Source organism: Capra hircus, chromosome 19, assembly GCF_001704415.2.
Source record: "Capra hircus breed San Clemente chromosome 19, ASM170441v1, whole genome shotgun sequence".
NCBI lineage: Eukaryota > Metazoa > Chordata > Mammalia > Artiodactyla > Bovidae > Capra > Capra hircus.
The window spans coordinates 51028081-51041659 of record NC_030826.1 but is presented as its reverse complement, the minus strand read 5'-3'; the positions used below and the strand labels follow the sequence as shown (position 1 = coordinate 51041659).

Genomic DNA, 13579 nt, shown 5'->3' with positions numbered 1-13579 from the left:
AAGGCTCAGAGCTCACATGGGCAGGTCACTGGAAAAGGCAGGAAACCCACGCAGTAGTCACAATGCACGGTGCCAGAGAGCCCTTGACACTGGCCAACTGCAAAAGCTGGATAGTCTCAGAAAGCCTCAGTGGATCATTAAGAAACCAGCCAGATCTGGGAGATAGAGATCTGATGGGAAGGACCTTAGAGGAAAATCATGACCTCTCACCCAGTTCCAGGACTGAACAGAAGGGAGAATGGGTTCCTCATGAAGGCGTCTAGGTAGTATGCCTGGCAAACCTGCCCCCAGTGCCTGAACCATTGTGCCAGGTACTGCTGCTGCCTAACCACCTCCCCCTGCCCTGGCTCTGCACTTAGGCGGAGTCAGCAGGGAAGGCTCATCTCTGCTCTGTGGGATGCCAGCTGAGCGGCCTGTGTGACGCCTGGGTTATCCGATGGGGGATAAGAACTCCCCTGACAAGAAAGCACATCTATCCAGAGAGCAAGGGCTGCTGACTCCTCCCCACGCAGTCCTCTCACAGACTGCTGCTGGAATAGACACTCTGGATATGGATTTGCCTCCGCCCACTCTAGGAGGCTTCTGCCAGCTGCACTGTTGTGGACTTGGAGGCCGCTAGTGGTGTCCATGCAGCTCTGCTCCTGATCAAGGAGTTCATTTCACAGAAAGGGGTGAGCGCTGAGCATGTGCCATGGGACACCTCATCTTATGACCCCACCTGCCCAGGACTGCTAGAAAGGTGGTGGGGCCCATGCAGACTGGGCTGCGGGCTCAGCCTGGGCGACCAAGCCGGGCTGAGTACTGGGACCCCTCATGCCAACCAAGACACACGAGTGGAAGCCAGGGATGCAGGTGTGGGTGGCACCCCAACCTATATCCTCGATGCCCCGTGGAGGCTTCTGCCGGGACCACCGAACCAGAAGATGGGCTCCCCTGGAGACAGGCCACCAGCCCGGAGGACAGAACCAGTGGGGCACGCTGCCTAGTTGGCAGTTCAGTGGACACTAGAGAGCAGGGTTGTAACATCACTAAACGCAGCATTTTGTGCATCCGAGCCGGCGGGGCAGTGATTTGTGAACAAGATCTCTGACCTTCTGGGAGACGGTCCATGCGGTCACCCTGCAGGGTGCCCACGATAGTGGGAGATGGAACTTCTAGTCTTGAAGACCGTGCAGTTGGGGCCTTCTGGAAATGCATCTGAACCGCGCGATCAAGGGCCCCTGAGCCCCGCCCACTGCAGGTCCAGCCCCTTCTCTGGGTGGGGCTTCCGTCCACAGATGGCCGCGTTCCGCGTTCTGCGGCGCCAGGCCCCGCGCGGCCGCCGTAGCGGGGGTGGGTTGGGCCCGGGCTACGGTAGCCGTGTGGCGCGGGGCACGGGTCCGACCGGGTAGGGCGGCGGGGCACGGGCCGGGCCGGCCGCCATGGGCAACCTGTTCGGCCGTAAGAAGCAGAGCCGGGTCACGGAGCAGGATAAAGCGATCCTGGTGAGATGCCGGGCCCTGCAGGCGGGTGGGCGCGGGCCGGGTACCCCCGGACCGTACGGGGAAACCGAGGCTGGGCGGCGGCAGGCTGCGCTCCGTTTCTCCAAAGGGTCCAGCCCCTGTGGCCGCCCAGCCTCACGCCCGGGCTGCAGCCTCGGAGCCCGTCTGGGGCGATGCGCAGTGGGCTCCCCTTGGGGAGCATGTCCGGGCCCGGTCCCCAGCGAGTCTGAGCGAATCCTGTCGCTGCGGGTGTAGGTGGTCCGGGTGTGGCTGAGCTGTGCTTCGGGGGGCGGGGCCCTCGTTGTACTGTCTCGTGGTTGTACCTTGTCCGTGGGCGAGTCCGCGCCTGCGGGTGGGGTTTCTAAACTCCAGCCCCACGGGAGCCAGCCCCAGACCACTTCCCAGCCCCGGCCCCGACCCGGTGCGGGCTCGGGGCCTGCGTGGCAGACTCAGGTGGGAGGTCGTGGAGAGGGGATGATCTGGCAGTGGGGCGTCATTGCTGCTCCCAGAACTGGGGATCTAAGCAAACGCTCTCACTGTGGGACGGTCGTGTTCTGTGTGCTTAGGACTCAGGCTGGACTCAACACCTGTCCCAGTCCTTGTCAAACTTACAACCTGTGCGGCCCCTGAGGAACGGGCCATTGGCCCCGAGCTTGTGGGCTGCCCTTGTCTCCAGGCCACTCCTGGCCCTCGAAAGTTTTAGATGATGGTGATGTTTCTGTTTCTACTTGTGGATTTGAGCATCTTTTTCTGGAGAGCACTGATATGAAAGTTAGCTTCTAGGGAAAGAATCGTGTGGTGTGTTAAGTGAAATGACGTGTTGAGACTAACCCATTTTTGTAAGAGAAGTGTGTCAGGAAGGAGAGAGCCTAGAATGTAAGTGGAATCTACCTTCGATTTCTTTTCTGATTTTCTGCAGGAAGAGTATGTAATTTTTGATACTAAGAAACTAATTCAAATGGCAGGTTGTTTTTTTGGGGGAGGCGGGGTGGTTTTACTGTAGCTTCTGAAACCAGAAGTTATACCAGAAGTTATAAAACTTTTTAACTGAAGTTCCCCTTGAAAAAGAGGCCTGTTTGTCACTGGAGAAGATCAGCTGTCATTGGGTTTTTATTGTGGTTGGGGTCCGGTCTCCCACATATGCTGGCCTCCATCCTGGGCTTCTGGGCCTCTGGCTGAGCAGGAAGCTCCCGAAGCTCTCCTCCTGTTGTCAAGGGTACACATTGGTGGGGTCGTGACAGGAACAACTCAGTTGGCACACCACAGAACAAACTATCGCCTGATGTTTTCTGAGGATGAAGAGCTGAGCTGAGGAACCTTGAGCTGCCCCAGGACCTTCTGCTGAGACTTCTTGTTTTACAAAGGGGTGGCCTGGCCACACCTGCCTCCCTCTGGCTCTTGCCTGACACTCTGTCCGCCGCCTGCAGGGTAGGTGCTCAGCTTCAGAGTTGAGCCCGGCTGGTAGGCTGGCTATGGGGTGATATCTCATTGTCAGCGGACATCTCTCATGCCAGCCTGGAGAGGACATGTGGCTGCCCTGAGCCACCAACCACAGAGTGCACTGGGGCAGATGGCCTCTAAAAAGGGAACTATGGAGCGGCCACTTTAGACCATGTCCATGCCGGGGGCTAATTTCTCACCATGTTGAGTCCAAAAGATGTGCACACCCTTGACTGACTTAACTCATTCCTGGTAACCGACCCTGAAGACGTCATCTTCCGTCAGAGAGGTGACCCACGCTTGCAGGTGCTCACTGTAAGCATCAACTGAAATCACAGAATTTGGAAGAAATGTAAATGACCTAAAATAGGGAAGGAGAGGCTAAGGCGTGTAAATGGCCCTGCATCCTTTTGGGGACAGGACTCCAGGGTGCCAGGTGCTTCGTGAGGTCATATGAACCCATCACCTCAATGCGCCGTCTGTTGTCCACCCACGTATAGTGGCAAGTGACAACAGTTGGGGAGCTGATGGTAAATGGCTGAGATCCCCAGAGGGGTGAAGCTGGAAGGGACGGCCCCTGTCTCCAGCTACAGCTGGACTGGGCTAGTGGCACTCAGATGGCCCTCACCAATGATTTTGTGTTGTCTCTGCACCTTGGAGGTGGTGGCCACACTCCCTGACCAGTGCTCACACTCCTCGCTGCCTGGGGTTGGGGGGGATCCTGAGGGCTTGTAGGATATTGAGCCTGATCCTGGGCCTCCACCCCCTAGATGCCAGCGGTTCCCCCAGTGGGCCAGCCAGGAATGTCTCCAAGGAGTGCGCCACACGCCCTGGAGGGCACACTGGTCCCCACGGAGAGCTCTGTTTCAGAGGATGCACTTCCATGGGTGGCAGCTGGGGCAGCCCGGCCTGTGGTGGGCCCTTCGGTGTCCCTGGCAGCCTCTGTGCCCGCTCTCCTGGGCACTAGGTAGCCCAGCGAGTGCCCAACGCTGCGTGGGCCCGTGCCAACACAAGGCCTGCTTTCCCAACAGCAACTGAAGCAGCAGCGGGACAAGCTGAAGCAGTACCAGAAGAGGATCACCCAGCAGCTGGAGCGGGAGCGGGAGGTCGCCCGGCAGCTCCTGCGTGACGGCAGGAAGGAGTGCGTGGGGTGGCGCCAGTGTGCGGGGGACGGAAGCCATCCCCGTCAGCCTATGGCAGGGCGGGGGGAGGCTGGGGAGGCTGGGCGGTGCTGGGCCAGGACGTCCAATGGCCGTGACTGCTGGGTCCCCTTTGCAGACGGGCCAAGCTGCTGCTCAAGAAGAAGCGATACCGGGAGCAGCTCCTGGACAAGACGGAAAACCAGATCACCAGCCTGGAGACCATGGTAGGCCTAGTGGGAGTCAGGGGTGTGGGCTGTGTAGGCCAGAGGCCCCTCAGAGAACTGAAACCCACCATTTTCCTTTCCTGGACCTTTAGCCAGAGGCTATGGAATGGGTCAGGTCTGGAGGCAAAGGAGAAGCTTTACTGGGAGCCTGATACTCTTTAGGGGCTGGGGCAGGTTGGCTGCTGCAGGATTGTGGTTGGGGGGCTAGGCCGCTTCTGGGTGGTGGGGATGGGGGGCCGGTTCTGCCCCAGTGACTGAAGAGGTGTTAAGATCTGCAGGAGGCTCCCAAGCAACCTCGGTTCAGGGCGCAGCGCTCTGGTTGTGCTCATTTACTAATAGTTTTGCTGTTATAAGCAGTCTGATAAGAGATTCTTCCCAGGTCCTCTCAGTCCCACCCAGCTGGTGGTTAGGGCACCAGGAAAGGATAGAGGGAAGAGGAGGGCAGAGACCGTCAGTCTTGGTGACAGTGTGGTCCTAACTCCCGTCGTGGGTCTGCGTGAGGTGGCAGAGAAGGCAGGCCCCTGACCACACAGGTCTCCTCCTCAGGTCCAGAGTATTGAGTTCACCCAGATTGAAATGAAAGTGATCGAGGGGCTGAAGATTGGAAATGAGTGTCTGAATAAGATGCACCAGGTAAGTCTTGGTGGGCTGGGGGCAGAGAGGAGGAGGAGCCTAGTGGACCAAGGAGGGGACTTGTCCCTGAGGCCACAGCTGCACCCAGGCCGTTGGGCATGAGGGAAAGTCAGTCATTACCAGGAGAGGCTGACCATCTAGTAAGACAGACAAGCTCAGGAATATTGATCCGAGAATAGGGACCCCAGCTACAACTTGGATCCAGAAATTCTAAGCGTCCAGAAATTCTAAGCGTGACCAGAGAATAGCCTCTTCAGAGTGGGGGAGGGGTGTGGTGAACTAATCAGAGGACTTCCTGGAGGAGGTGAACACAGCCCCGTCTCAGGAAGCAGCACAGAGGTGGATGGTGAAAAGAGAAGTGAGGTGCAGAGAGGCAACGCCCCAGCCTCACCGCATCTTGTTCCTGATGAGTGGATGGCAGGTGGGGCTGGGCAGAGAGCTGAGGTTACATTGCCTTTCTGAATGTCCAGTGTGGGGACCAGTCAAGCCAAAGGTGTTGCTTTGAACCCAAAACAAATCAAGTCATGTGGCCAGAGAAAACTTTATATTTGTTATTACTGCTAGGGTTGATCTGGGTGCCAGAAGGTCCACTGAGAAGGGCCAGCAGGGGTCTGAGAAGGTCAGTTGAGGCTTCTGAAAAGACTGGTCTAACAGCTCCGCGCCTGTGTGGACAGGCCCTGCCAGGGACATAAATAACCAAAGCTGTTACTTATGGACATAAATAACCATATCCCACTTGGCGTGGCTCCCTTTAAACAAGAACAGAGGGGCAAGGCCACGGGCGCTGCCAGTGCAGGCGGGCTTCACGAAGGGGGTTCTGTCGCACGCTGCGCTGACGAGACTCAAAACCTTGTGACCGATCAGGTGATGTCCATAGAGGAGGTGGAGCGGATACTGGACGAGACGCAGGAGGCCGTGGACTACCAGCGGGTACGTGTCGCCGTGTCGGGGCTGCCGTCTGGCAGCCAGGGCGTGTGGTGGCCAGCGGCCCACCCTGCCCGTGAGGGCCAGGCCTTCCCACGCCACACAGGGGCTGCCTGCCTTCGTTCAAGGGAGAGCAGCCTTGGGCCGGGGCTGTCTCCTTCCTCTGTGAGGGGGCACCTCTCTCCCCGCCCCTAGCCCAGCCACTCTCTTCACCTCTGCTCCTCCTTTTGCAGCAAATAGATGAGCTGTTGGCAGGAAGCTTCACTCAGGAGGATGAAGATGCTATCCTGGAGGAGCTGGACGCCATCACTCAGGTAACAGGAGTGCCAGGACTGAAGCAGGCTCCGGTGGAGGGGCCCCTGGGAGGCCTCTGCTCACTGGCCTTGGTGAGCACCTGCCTTGAGTTTCTCTCGAGCCCACAGCCCTGGTTTTACAGCTGGTTTTACTTCTTCCCTAAGACAACTGGCATTTGTTTAAACCGAAGCCCCTTCTCCCCGTCCGCCTGGCTGGCCGCAAGGCGGGACTGGCCTGGAAAGAACACTTTGCAGGTTGTCCCCCAGGTGTGGCAAGTGTGAGAGTGAACCAGGTACAGAGCGAAAGGCTGGCTCGCCTGGCTCCCTCAGCCCCTTTCTCCCCAGTGGGCAGTGGCAGGTTTAGACCAGATGGGGGCTCTTTGCGTCTGGTAGTGAGTCTCTAGCTGCCACAGCCACGTGTTGGCCTGGAGGCCTCTAACTGGCCAACTGTGCTCCCTCACAGAGGACGTCTCCATCTCTGGGGGCCCCTGCCTCAGCGAGCCACATTCACACCGTGCCCACCAGCCTGCCACCCCGCTGGCCACTGGCCATGGGAAAGCAGGTCCTGAGTGCTGCTGCTCACCACCTGTGCACGCCCACGTGCACCTGCCCGCTGACTCACCTCCTCCTGGGCCCCGAGAGGCAGACCCGTGCTCTGTGGTTCTGTACCCAGGAACCACAGGTGCTCCCGGGCACCACCACGCCAAGCTGGGGCACCTGTGGCCCCTGACCTGCATGGGCGCCTGTTTCAAAGCCCTCAGCCCAGACTCAGAACAGAATTCTGGGCGGGGAACCCCTCAGGGTCCGGGTCATTGGGAGCAGTCACCTTTTGTGGCCACTGATCTGAGTGACAGAAATGCCAGAAGCCAAGGTGTGTGCTGCGGCATCATGTGCCGTTGAAACTCCTGCTGAGAGCAGCCAAGTGGACGGGATGCTGTCCTTTCCAGGACAGGGATGAGGCGAGAGTGTCTCATGGCCTGTACCCTCTGTCTCCCGCAGGAACAGATAGAGCTGCCAGCGGTTCCTTCAGAGCCCCTTCCTGAGAAGATCCCAGGTACCCGCCTTGTTATGTCCTTTGGAGAACGGTGCCTCCTAGAGCAAAGCATGATCTCCGGGCCGCTGGGCCCTGCCCTTCCTCCTTGGTGAGGGTCAGGTCCCACCTCCCCGCTGGGTGCTTGCTGGCACCACCTCAGGCAGAGTGCAGCCTTGCCCTGGGGTTGGGCCCAGACCTTGGAGGGGTTTGGGTAGCTCCGTAAGAGCCGAACCCCATTCAGAGAGGCGAGTCCCAGAGCATCAGGAAAAGGCACATTTAGCTGTGCGGGCTCTTCCGAGTCCAGCCGAGGACCCGCCATCCCTGATTCGTCTCTGGGACGACCTTCCCCGGGGCATCGCTTAACGCGCCTTCAGAAATCCGCCTTCGTGACTCCTCTTCGGCTCGCTGCTCCTTGGCCTCTCTCCGGGGTCCATGGGAGGGTGCCCGCCCGCCGCTGCGCTGCCCCACGTGCCCGCACCCCATGCCTGCTGCCTGCCAGCCCCCGGCCTCTGTGTATGCCTCGCCTTGCCCGGAGCTGTGCCCGCTCCTCCCAGGGCGCCAAGCCCCGACCTGGCTCCTTGCCGCCTCTTGTCCTCTTTGGGAAGTTCCTGCCTGTGGGGTGTTCTGTACGCGACAGGCATCTCTGTTTCTTCCACAGAGAAAGTCCCCGTCAAAGCCAGGCCCAGGCAGGCGGAACTGGTGGCAGCCTCGTAACGCAGCCCTCTCGCGTGGGACTCTCGGGGACTTCGGAGGACTGGGGCCCGCAGTTTGGGTGCGTGGCCAGCCCTGACCGGGCCCCCAGGAGGCGGGCGCCGGGCCAGGCGGGCCGGGTGCTGAAGGAGTGCGCAGCACGCACAGGGCTCCCGTTCGGGTTGACTCTGTGGAGCACTGCCCTGGCGCTGCTGTCCTGCTCTCATTTCTGGATTAAATGGCAACATTCAGATCCTCCAGCCAAAGGCAGCTTCTGAAGCTGTGCTTCCCACAGGCCACGGCCAAGCCCGACGCTCCTGGTGCTGGTCACACCACCCGACCCGGGTCGTGAGGCTCCGCGGGCCAGCGTCTCCACAGCGCTGTCTTCTGTTCAAGGCACCTCAGACCTCCCCGCCCTGCCCTTCCGCTTCTTCCCGCTGCTCTCATTAGTTCACGGGGGCTTTGGCTAAGGGATCCTTGCCTCAGTCTGGCTCCCTGACATGCCCCCTCCATGCAGATTTGGGGGTGGAAACCTCTCTGCTTCTGTGTTGGCGTTTGGAGGTGGTGGATCAGGAGGGGCACGTGCCTGCTGGATTGCTGACTCTCAGAGCTCTGCCTGCCCCCCTTCTCTGGGGCTTACACCAAGGCCCAGTCCTGCCAGGATGGACATTCCAGGTTGGCCAGCAGGTCCAGCTGAGGCTCCCCAAGCTGTCAGCAGCCAAGCGGAGACTGGGAAGGATGGAAATGCCTTCCCTAGTTCATGATTCGTTTTGGAATTAAGACAATCTCCCTGAGATTTCACTCCCAACAAGAAAACAAAATGGACCCTCCTAGCCCCCAGACAGGCCAGCCCCATATTAAAGTTGACGCCCATACAGCCTGCCGCCTTGTGGACTGGGGTCTGTGGAAGGGCCTGTGGGGGTTAGTGGGGCTCCTGTCTCTGGTCGTGGCACACAGCCCCTTGACCCTCCTGGGGCACTTGGGGGCACTTGGTTGGTCAGTGCCACGCGGGGCCTGGGGACTCAGGAGCTGGTGCGGTTCTAGCCCTGCCCAGCTGTGGGTGGAAAGCAGGCCGGGGCTCCAGGCTCTGGCGGTCACCTCTGGAGCAGCTGCCTGCAAGGTGCAGGGTGGTACTCTAGCCCTTCCTCCCTTAGAAAGGATGCTGGTGGTTTCTTTCAAGGGAAGAGACCCTTCGTGTCACTCCCATGGCAGGTGGCCGGGAGGTTGTGCAGCTTAGTGTCTCCAGGGTGAGGGGGTCTGGGTTAGTCTTGTGTCTCGGGTGGGAGGCCAGATGCCCCAGGGAGCAAGCAGGCAACAGCAAGGAGGGAGAGGTGGGTGTTCCACCTCAGGGGACCTCCATGCTCTCCACCCAGAGGGCACAGTAGGATGCAGACAAGTTGCCAGGTCTGGGGTTTTTCAAGAGGAGCTAGAGACCCCAGTTTTGAGGGGATAGTCTTGCTTCATATGAAAGCACGCTTACCAGATTGCAGTGCATGCCTCAGCCAGGAGAGGGCTCTCTGCCAGCCAGTTTCAGGATTTTGCCAGAAACTGGTTTGGCCAGTGCCAGTCTGTCTATGGCAGCCCACTCCAGTACTCTTGCCTGGAAAATCCCATGGACGGAAGAGCCTGGTGGGCTGCAGTCCATGGGGTCGCTAAGAGTCGGATACGACTGAGCGACTTCACGTTCACTTTTCATTTTCACGCATTGGAGAAGGAAATGGCAACCCACTCCAGTGTTCTTGCCTGGAGAATCCCAGGGATGGGGGAGCCTGTTGGGCTGCCGTCTATGGGGTCGCACAGAGTTGAACACGACTGAAGCGACTTAGCAGCAGCAGCAGTCTGTCTGTAGGGCCCCGCCCGCTTGGTTTTGGAACTGCGAGTATCCTGCGGGCAGTTCTAATTGAGAAGGGAAGCAGACCCTGCCCCTCTGCAGCAGTGGGTCCCAGGCCAGGGGAGGGTGTGCAAGGAGGGGCGGCCCCTCCAGACCGCCCTCCCCCACCCCAGCAGGGTGGGTCCCTTCCCTTTCCCTCTGCCTCCCTCCCAGCACCCAGAGCTCAGGGTGGTCTGTGAGGGATGCTGGTGGTGCAATTCCCCACCTCCTTGATGGTTTCATCACCGGGGGCTCTGTGGTGGGCCTTTGGGCTCTGACCCCCGCCCAGTGAACGCTTGGAGAACTTACGACACTCCCCTGTGGGTGTGTGTGGCTCAGCTCCCTGGGAACCACTGGGAAGGTCATGACCAGCCTCCTCCTGGCCTGCGCAAGAGGTCTCCTCATCTGGAACGACAAGAGAAGCCCCATCTTTTCACCACCAACATGTAAGATGTCATGTACCTAGCAAACTGCCTTTTTCTTTGTAAAAATGTATCCAGTGGACCCAGAGAGGCCTTGCTCTGAAACCCAGCTGATGTTGAGCTGACTCCGGGCCTCCAGCCTTGGAGGTCACCTGGCTCGTAGGCCCCCTGCCCCCAGTGTACGTGTTGGGTCAGGGGGAGTCCCTCCTGCCAGGATGAGACACATCCTCCTGCCAAGCGCTGAGCCTTGGTCTTAAAGCGCCCTCGGTCTTAAAGCGCCAACTGCATGACCCTGACTCAGCCTCCCGATCTGGGGGCGCCTAGGACTCAAGATAATGACAAATCAGTCACAGTGGCGTGCAAAATCTGGGGGCAGAGCTGGTATCCTGCCCAAGATCAGTGGGGGCCTGGTCGGGGGTTGGAGAAGGGGAGGCCAAAGTGAGCCACCCACAGAGGGCCTGAGAGCCGCCGTGCCTGGTGGGTGGGAGAGGCGTTAAGGGGCAGCCGTGGGGCCCATTTGACCACAAGGGGCTTCCTAGGAAGCCAGCAAGCCTGGCATCCAGAAAAGACAGACCAGGACAGTAGGGAAAAGGACCCAGGCTGCAGGACCATTTGGCTGGAGGCATGTTTGTGATCAGGCAACGTGGAAAGTAGGAAAGCAAGGGATGGGGAATTGGGGGGCAGAGGGCACCTAGGGTTGGGTGGGGTACTCCTAGGACAGGGTTGCCCTGCCACCTACCCACTGCTGCCCCATGGGATCTCCTGGTGCCCCCTGCCTGCCCATGGAGAGAACTTGGGGTTGTCAGAGAATTGTCATGACAACACAGGGCCTTTGCCTTCCCAGGAGAGGCACGGAGCCAGGTCACTCAGCAGGAAACCCCACTATGCCTTCCATCTCTGCTGGTGCTCAGCCACTGGGGTGGGGGCAGCAGGTCAGCAGGTGGAGCTGGGCCTGGGCCTGGGTGGAGCTGGCCTCTGGCCCCAGACAAAGCCTCGACACCCAGCCTTGGCCTCCTCTGTGGACACTTGTGCCCCTTAGCTGGGGCAGCTGCCAGCTCGGCATGCCCCTCCCGCTTTCCGTGATCCCCGGCATCCTCAAGGCCGTGTGGCTGGGGCACTCAGAAAGTGGAAACACTCCGGATCTTTCTTCCTTAGCCATTTTCCCCACCCCCTGAACCCCAACTTTACCGAGTGACTTCCCACACACAGCCCCGCCCCATCACTGGTGCCCAGGCCTGCCCAAGGCCCAGGTCTCAGGCTGGGGGCTAGGGGGGCCTCTAGGGCTGTTCTCACCACTCGCCCCCTTGTCCCTGAGGAGTCCCAGACTGGTGTCAGAAGGGAAATGTGTTCTTTCACACCTGTACCTGAGAGAGGCGCACACTAATCTAGGGAAGACATTTAATGGGTGTGGACTCTGTCCTCTCATCTGGCTTGCGGGGTAAGCGCTCCTTAAGAAGCCAGAGTTCTGAAATGAACTCGGTAAGGGTGCAGGGAATGAGGCCCGTGGGAGCTGTGCTGTGGATGGGAGGCACTTGGCCCTGTGACCCGCAAAGAGTGGGCTGCGCTTTGTGGGTTTTTTCTGGTAAAAACTTCACTGAGTGTGCGGTTCAGTCATTTGCATTCTGCTCCCAGAGTTGTGCGGCAGTCAGTGTGAGAACAGTCCCATCATCTCTGAGGAAACCCTGCACCTCTAACTAGTGCCCTCTTCCCCGCTCTCCTCCTCCCAGCCCCTGGCAGCCACTGATCGGCTTTCTGTCTCTCTGGCTTTGCCCATTCTGGACATTGCACATAAGTAGAGTCACACGATGAATGGCCTTTAGTGTCTGGCTTCTCCGTGTGATGTTTTGAGGCTCGTCCGTGTTGTGGTGTGTGTCAGTGCTTCGTTTCTTTTCGTGGCTGGATGATGTTCCGTTGGGCATAGGTGGACCGCATCCTACCTGTGCGGCACCTGACGGGCATTTGCATTGTTCCCGTTCGTTCACTTTCATGACTGACACTCCTGTGAACATTTCTGTGCGCATTTTTGTGTAGACATGTTTTCATTTCTCTTGGGTATAAACCTAGAGTGACTTCACTCCGGGTCATGTAATGACTCTTACGTTTGGCCGTTGGAGGAGGCAGTGCGTGTTTTTTCCTAAGTGGCTGTACCATCTTTACGCCCAGCAGCAGATGTGAGGGCTCCCCTCTGTCCACATCCTGCCTGGCCCTAGCTCGTTCTTGTTTTTTCTCATCATAGCCATCCTCAAGTGTTATCTCAGCATGGTTTTGATTTGTATTTTCATAATGACTGATGATGTTGAGCATCTTGTCTTGTGCTTAGTGGCCATTTGTACCTCTTCTTGGGAGAAATGTCTATTTAGATCTTTTTACCCATATTTTAATTGGATTTGGTTTTTTTAAAATTATTGAGTTACAAGAGTTCTTTATATATTCTTTTTTTTTTTTTCCTGCACCACATTTCTCATGGGACCTTAGTTCCTGACCAGTGATTGAGCCTGGGTCGGTGGCACTGAAACCTCACCTCTTAACCACTGGACCCCCAGGCATGTCCCTCTTTTATATATTCTTAATCCTACACTCTGATCAGATATAAGATCTGCAAAAATTTTCTCCTGTTCTATGGGTTTTCTTTTTACATGTTTAATAGTATCCTTTCAAACACAAGTGTTTTTTAATCCTGATGAAATCCAGTTTATTTTTTCTTTTGTTGCTTGGTCTTTTGGGATCATATCTAAGATACCATTACCTAATCCAGGGTCATGAAAATTTATTTGTGCGTTTTCTTTTAAGAGTTTAATAGTTTAGCTCTTACGCTTAGATCTTCGATCGATTTTGAGTTAATTTTTTTATATGATGTTTGGTTGGGAGTCCAACTTCATTCTTTTACACATGGATTTTTTTTTTTTAGAAGTGGTTTTTTAAGATGAACACATTTGTCTTCCTTTAATGTGGAAGTTGACTGATTCTTTTCCGATTATTTCAGTACCATTTGAAAAGACAGTTATTTCCCCTATTGAATCCTTGACATCTTTGTCAAATATCAGTTGACCAAATGTGAGAGTTTTTTTTCCAGCCTCTCAATTCTATCCTGTTTGTCTATGTCGATCATTATATCCTTATTGTAGCTTTGTAGTACATTTCAAAATTGTTAAGTGTGAATCCTCTAACTTTGTTCTTTTTCAGAATTGGGTTTACTATTCTGGGTCCCTTGAATTTCCATATGAATTTTAGGATCAGCTTGTTAATTTCTGAAAAGAAGTCAGGTGAGATTTTAATGGGAATTTTTTTTTGATCTGTAGATCAGTTTGGGGAGTGCTGCTATCTTAGAAATAGTAAGTCTTATGATCCATGAGCACAGGTATATTTTCATTTATTCATTAATTCCTTTCAAAAAGTTTTGTAATTTTCAACATGTAAGTTTCATACT

The 13579-nt window shown here is 56.8% G+C and overlaps 1 protein-coding gene across 1 annotated transcript; it reads left to right on the top strand.

Annotated features, from left to right (window-relative positions):
- Nucleotides 1318-8737, top strand: CHMP6 (charged multivesicular body protein 6). The gene is made up of 8 exons (XM_018063631.1): nucleotides 1318-1484; nucleotides 3953-4062; nucleotides 4200-4287; nucleotides 4834-4920; nucleotides 5785-5850; nucleotides 6078-6158; nucleotides 7137-7191; nucleotides 7829-8737. Exons 1-8 carry the CDS (start codon nucleotides 1422-1424, stop codon nucleotides 7882-7884), a joined length of 606 nt encoding a protein of 201 aa, XP_017919120.1. The 5' UTR covers nucleotides 1318-1421; the 3' UTR covers nucleotides 7885-8737.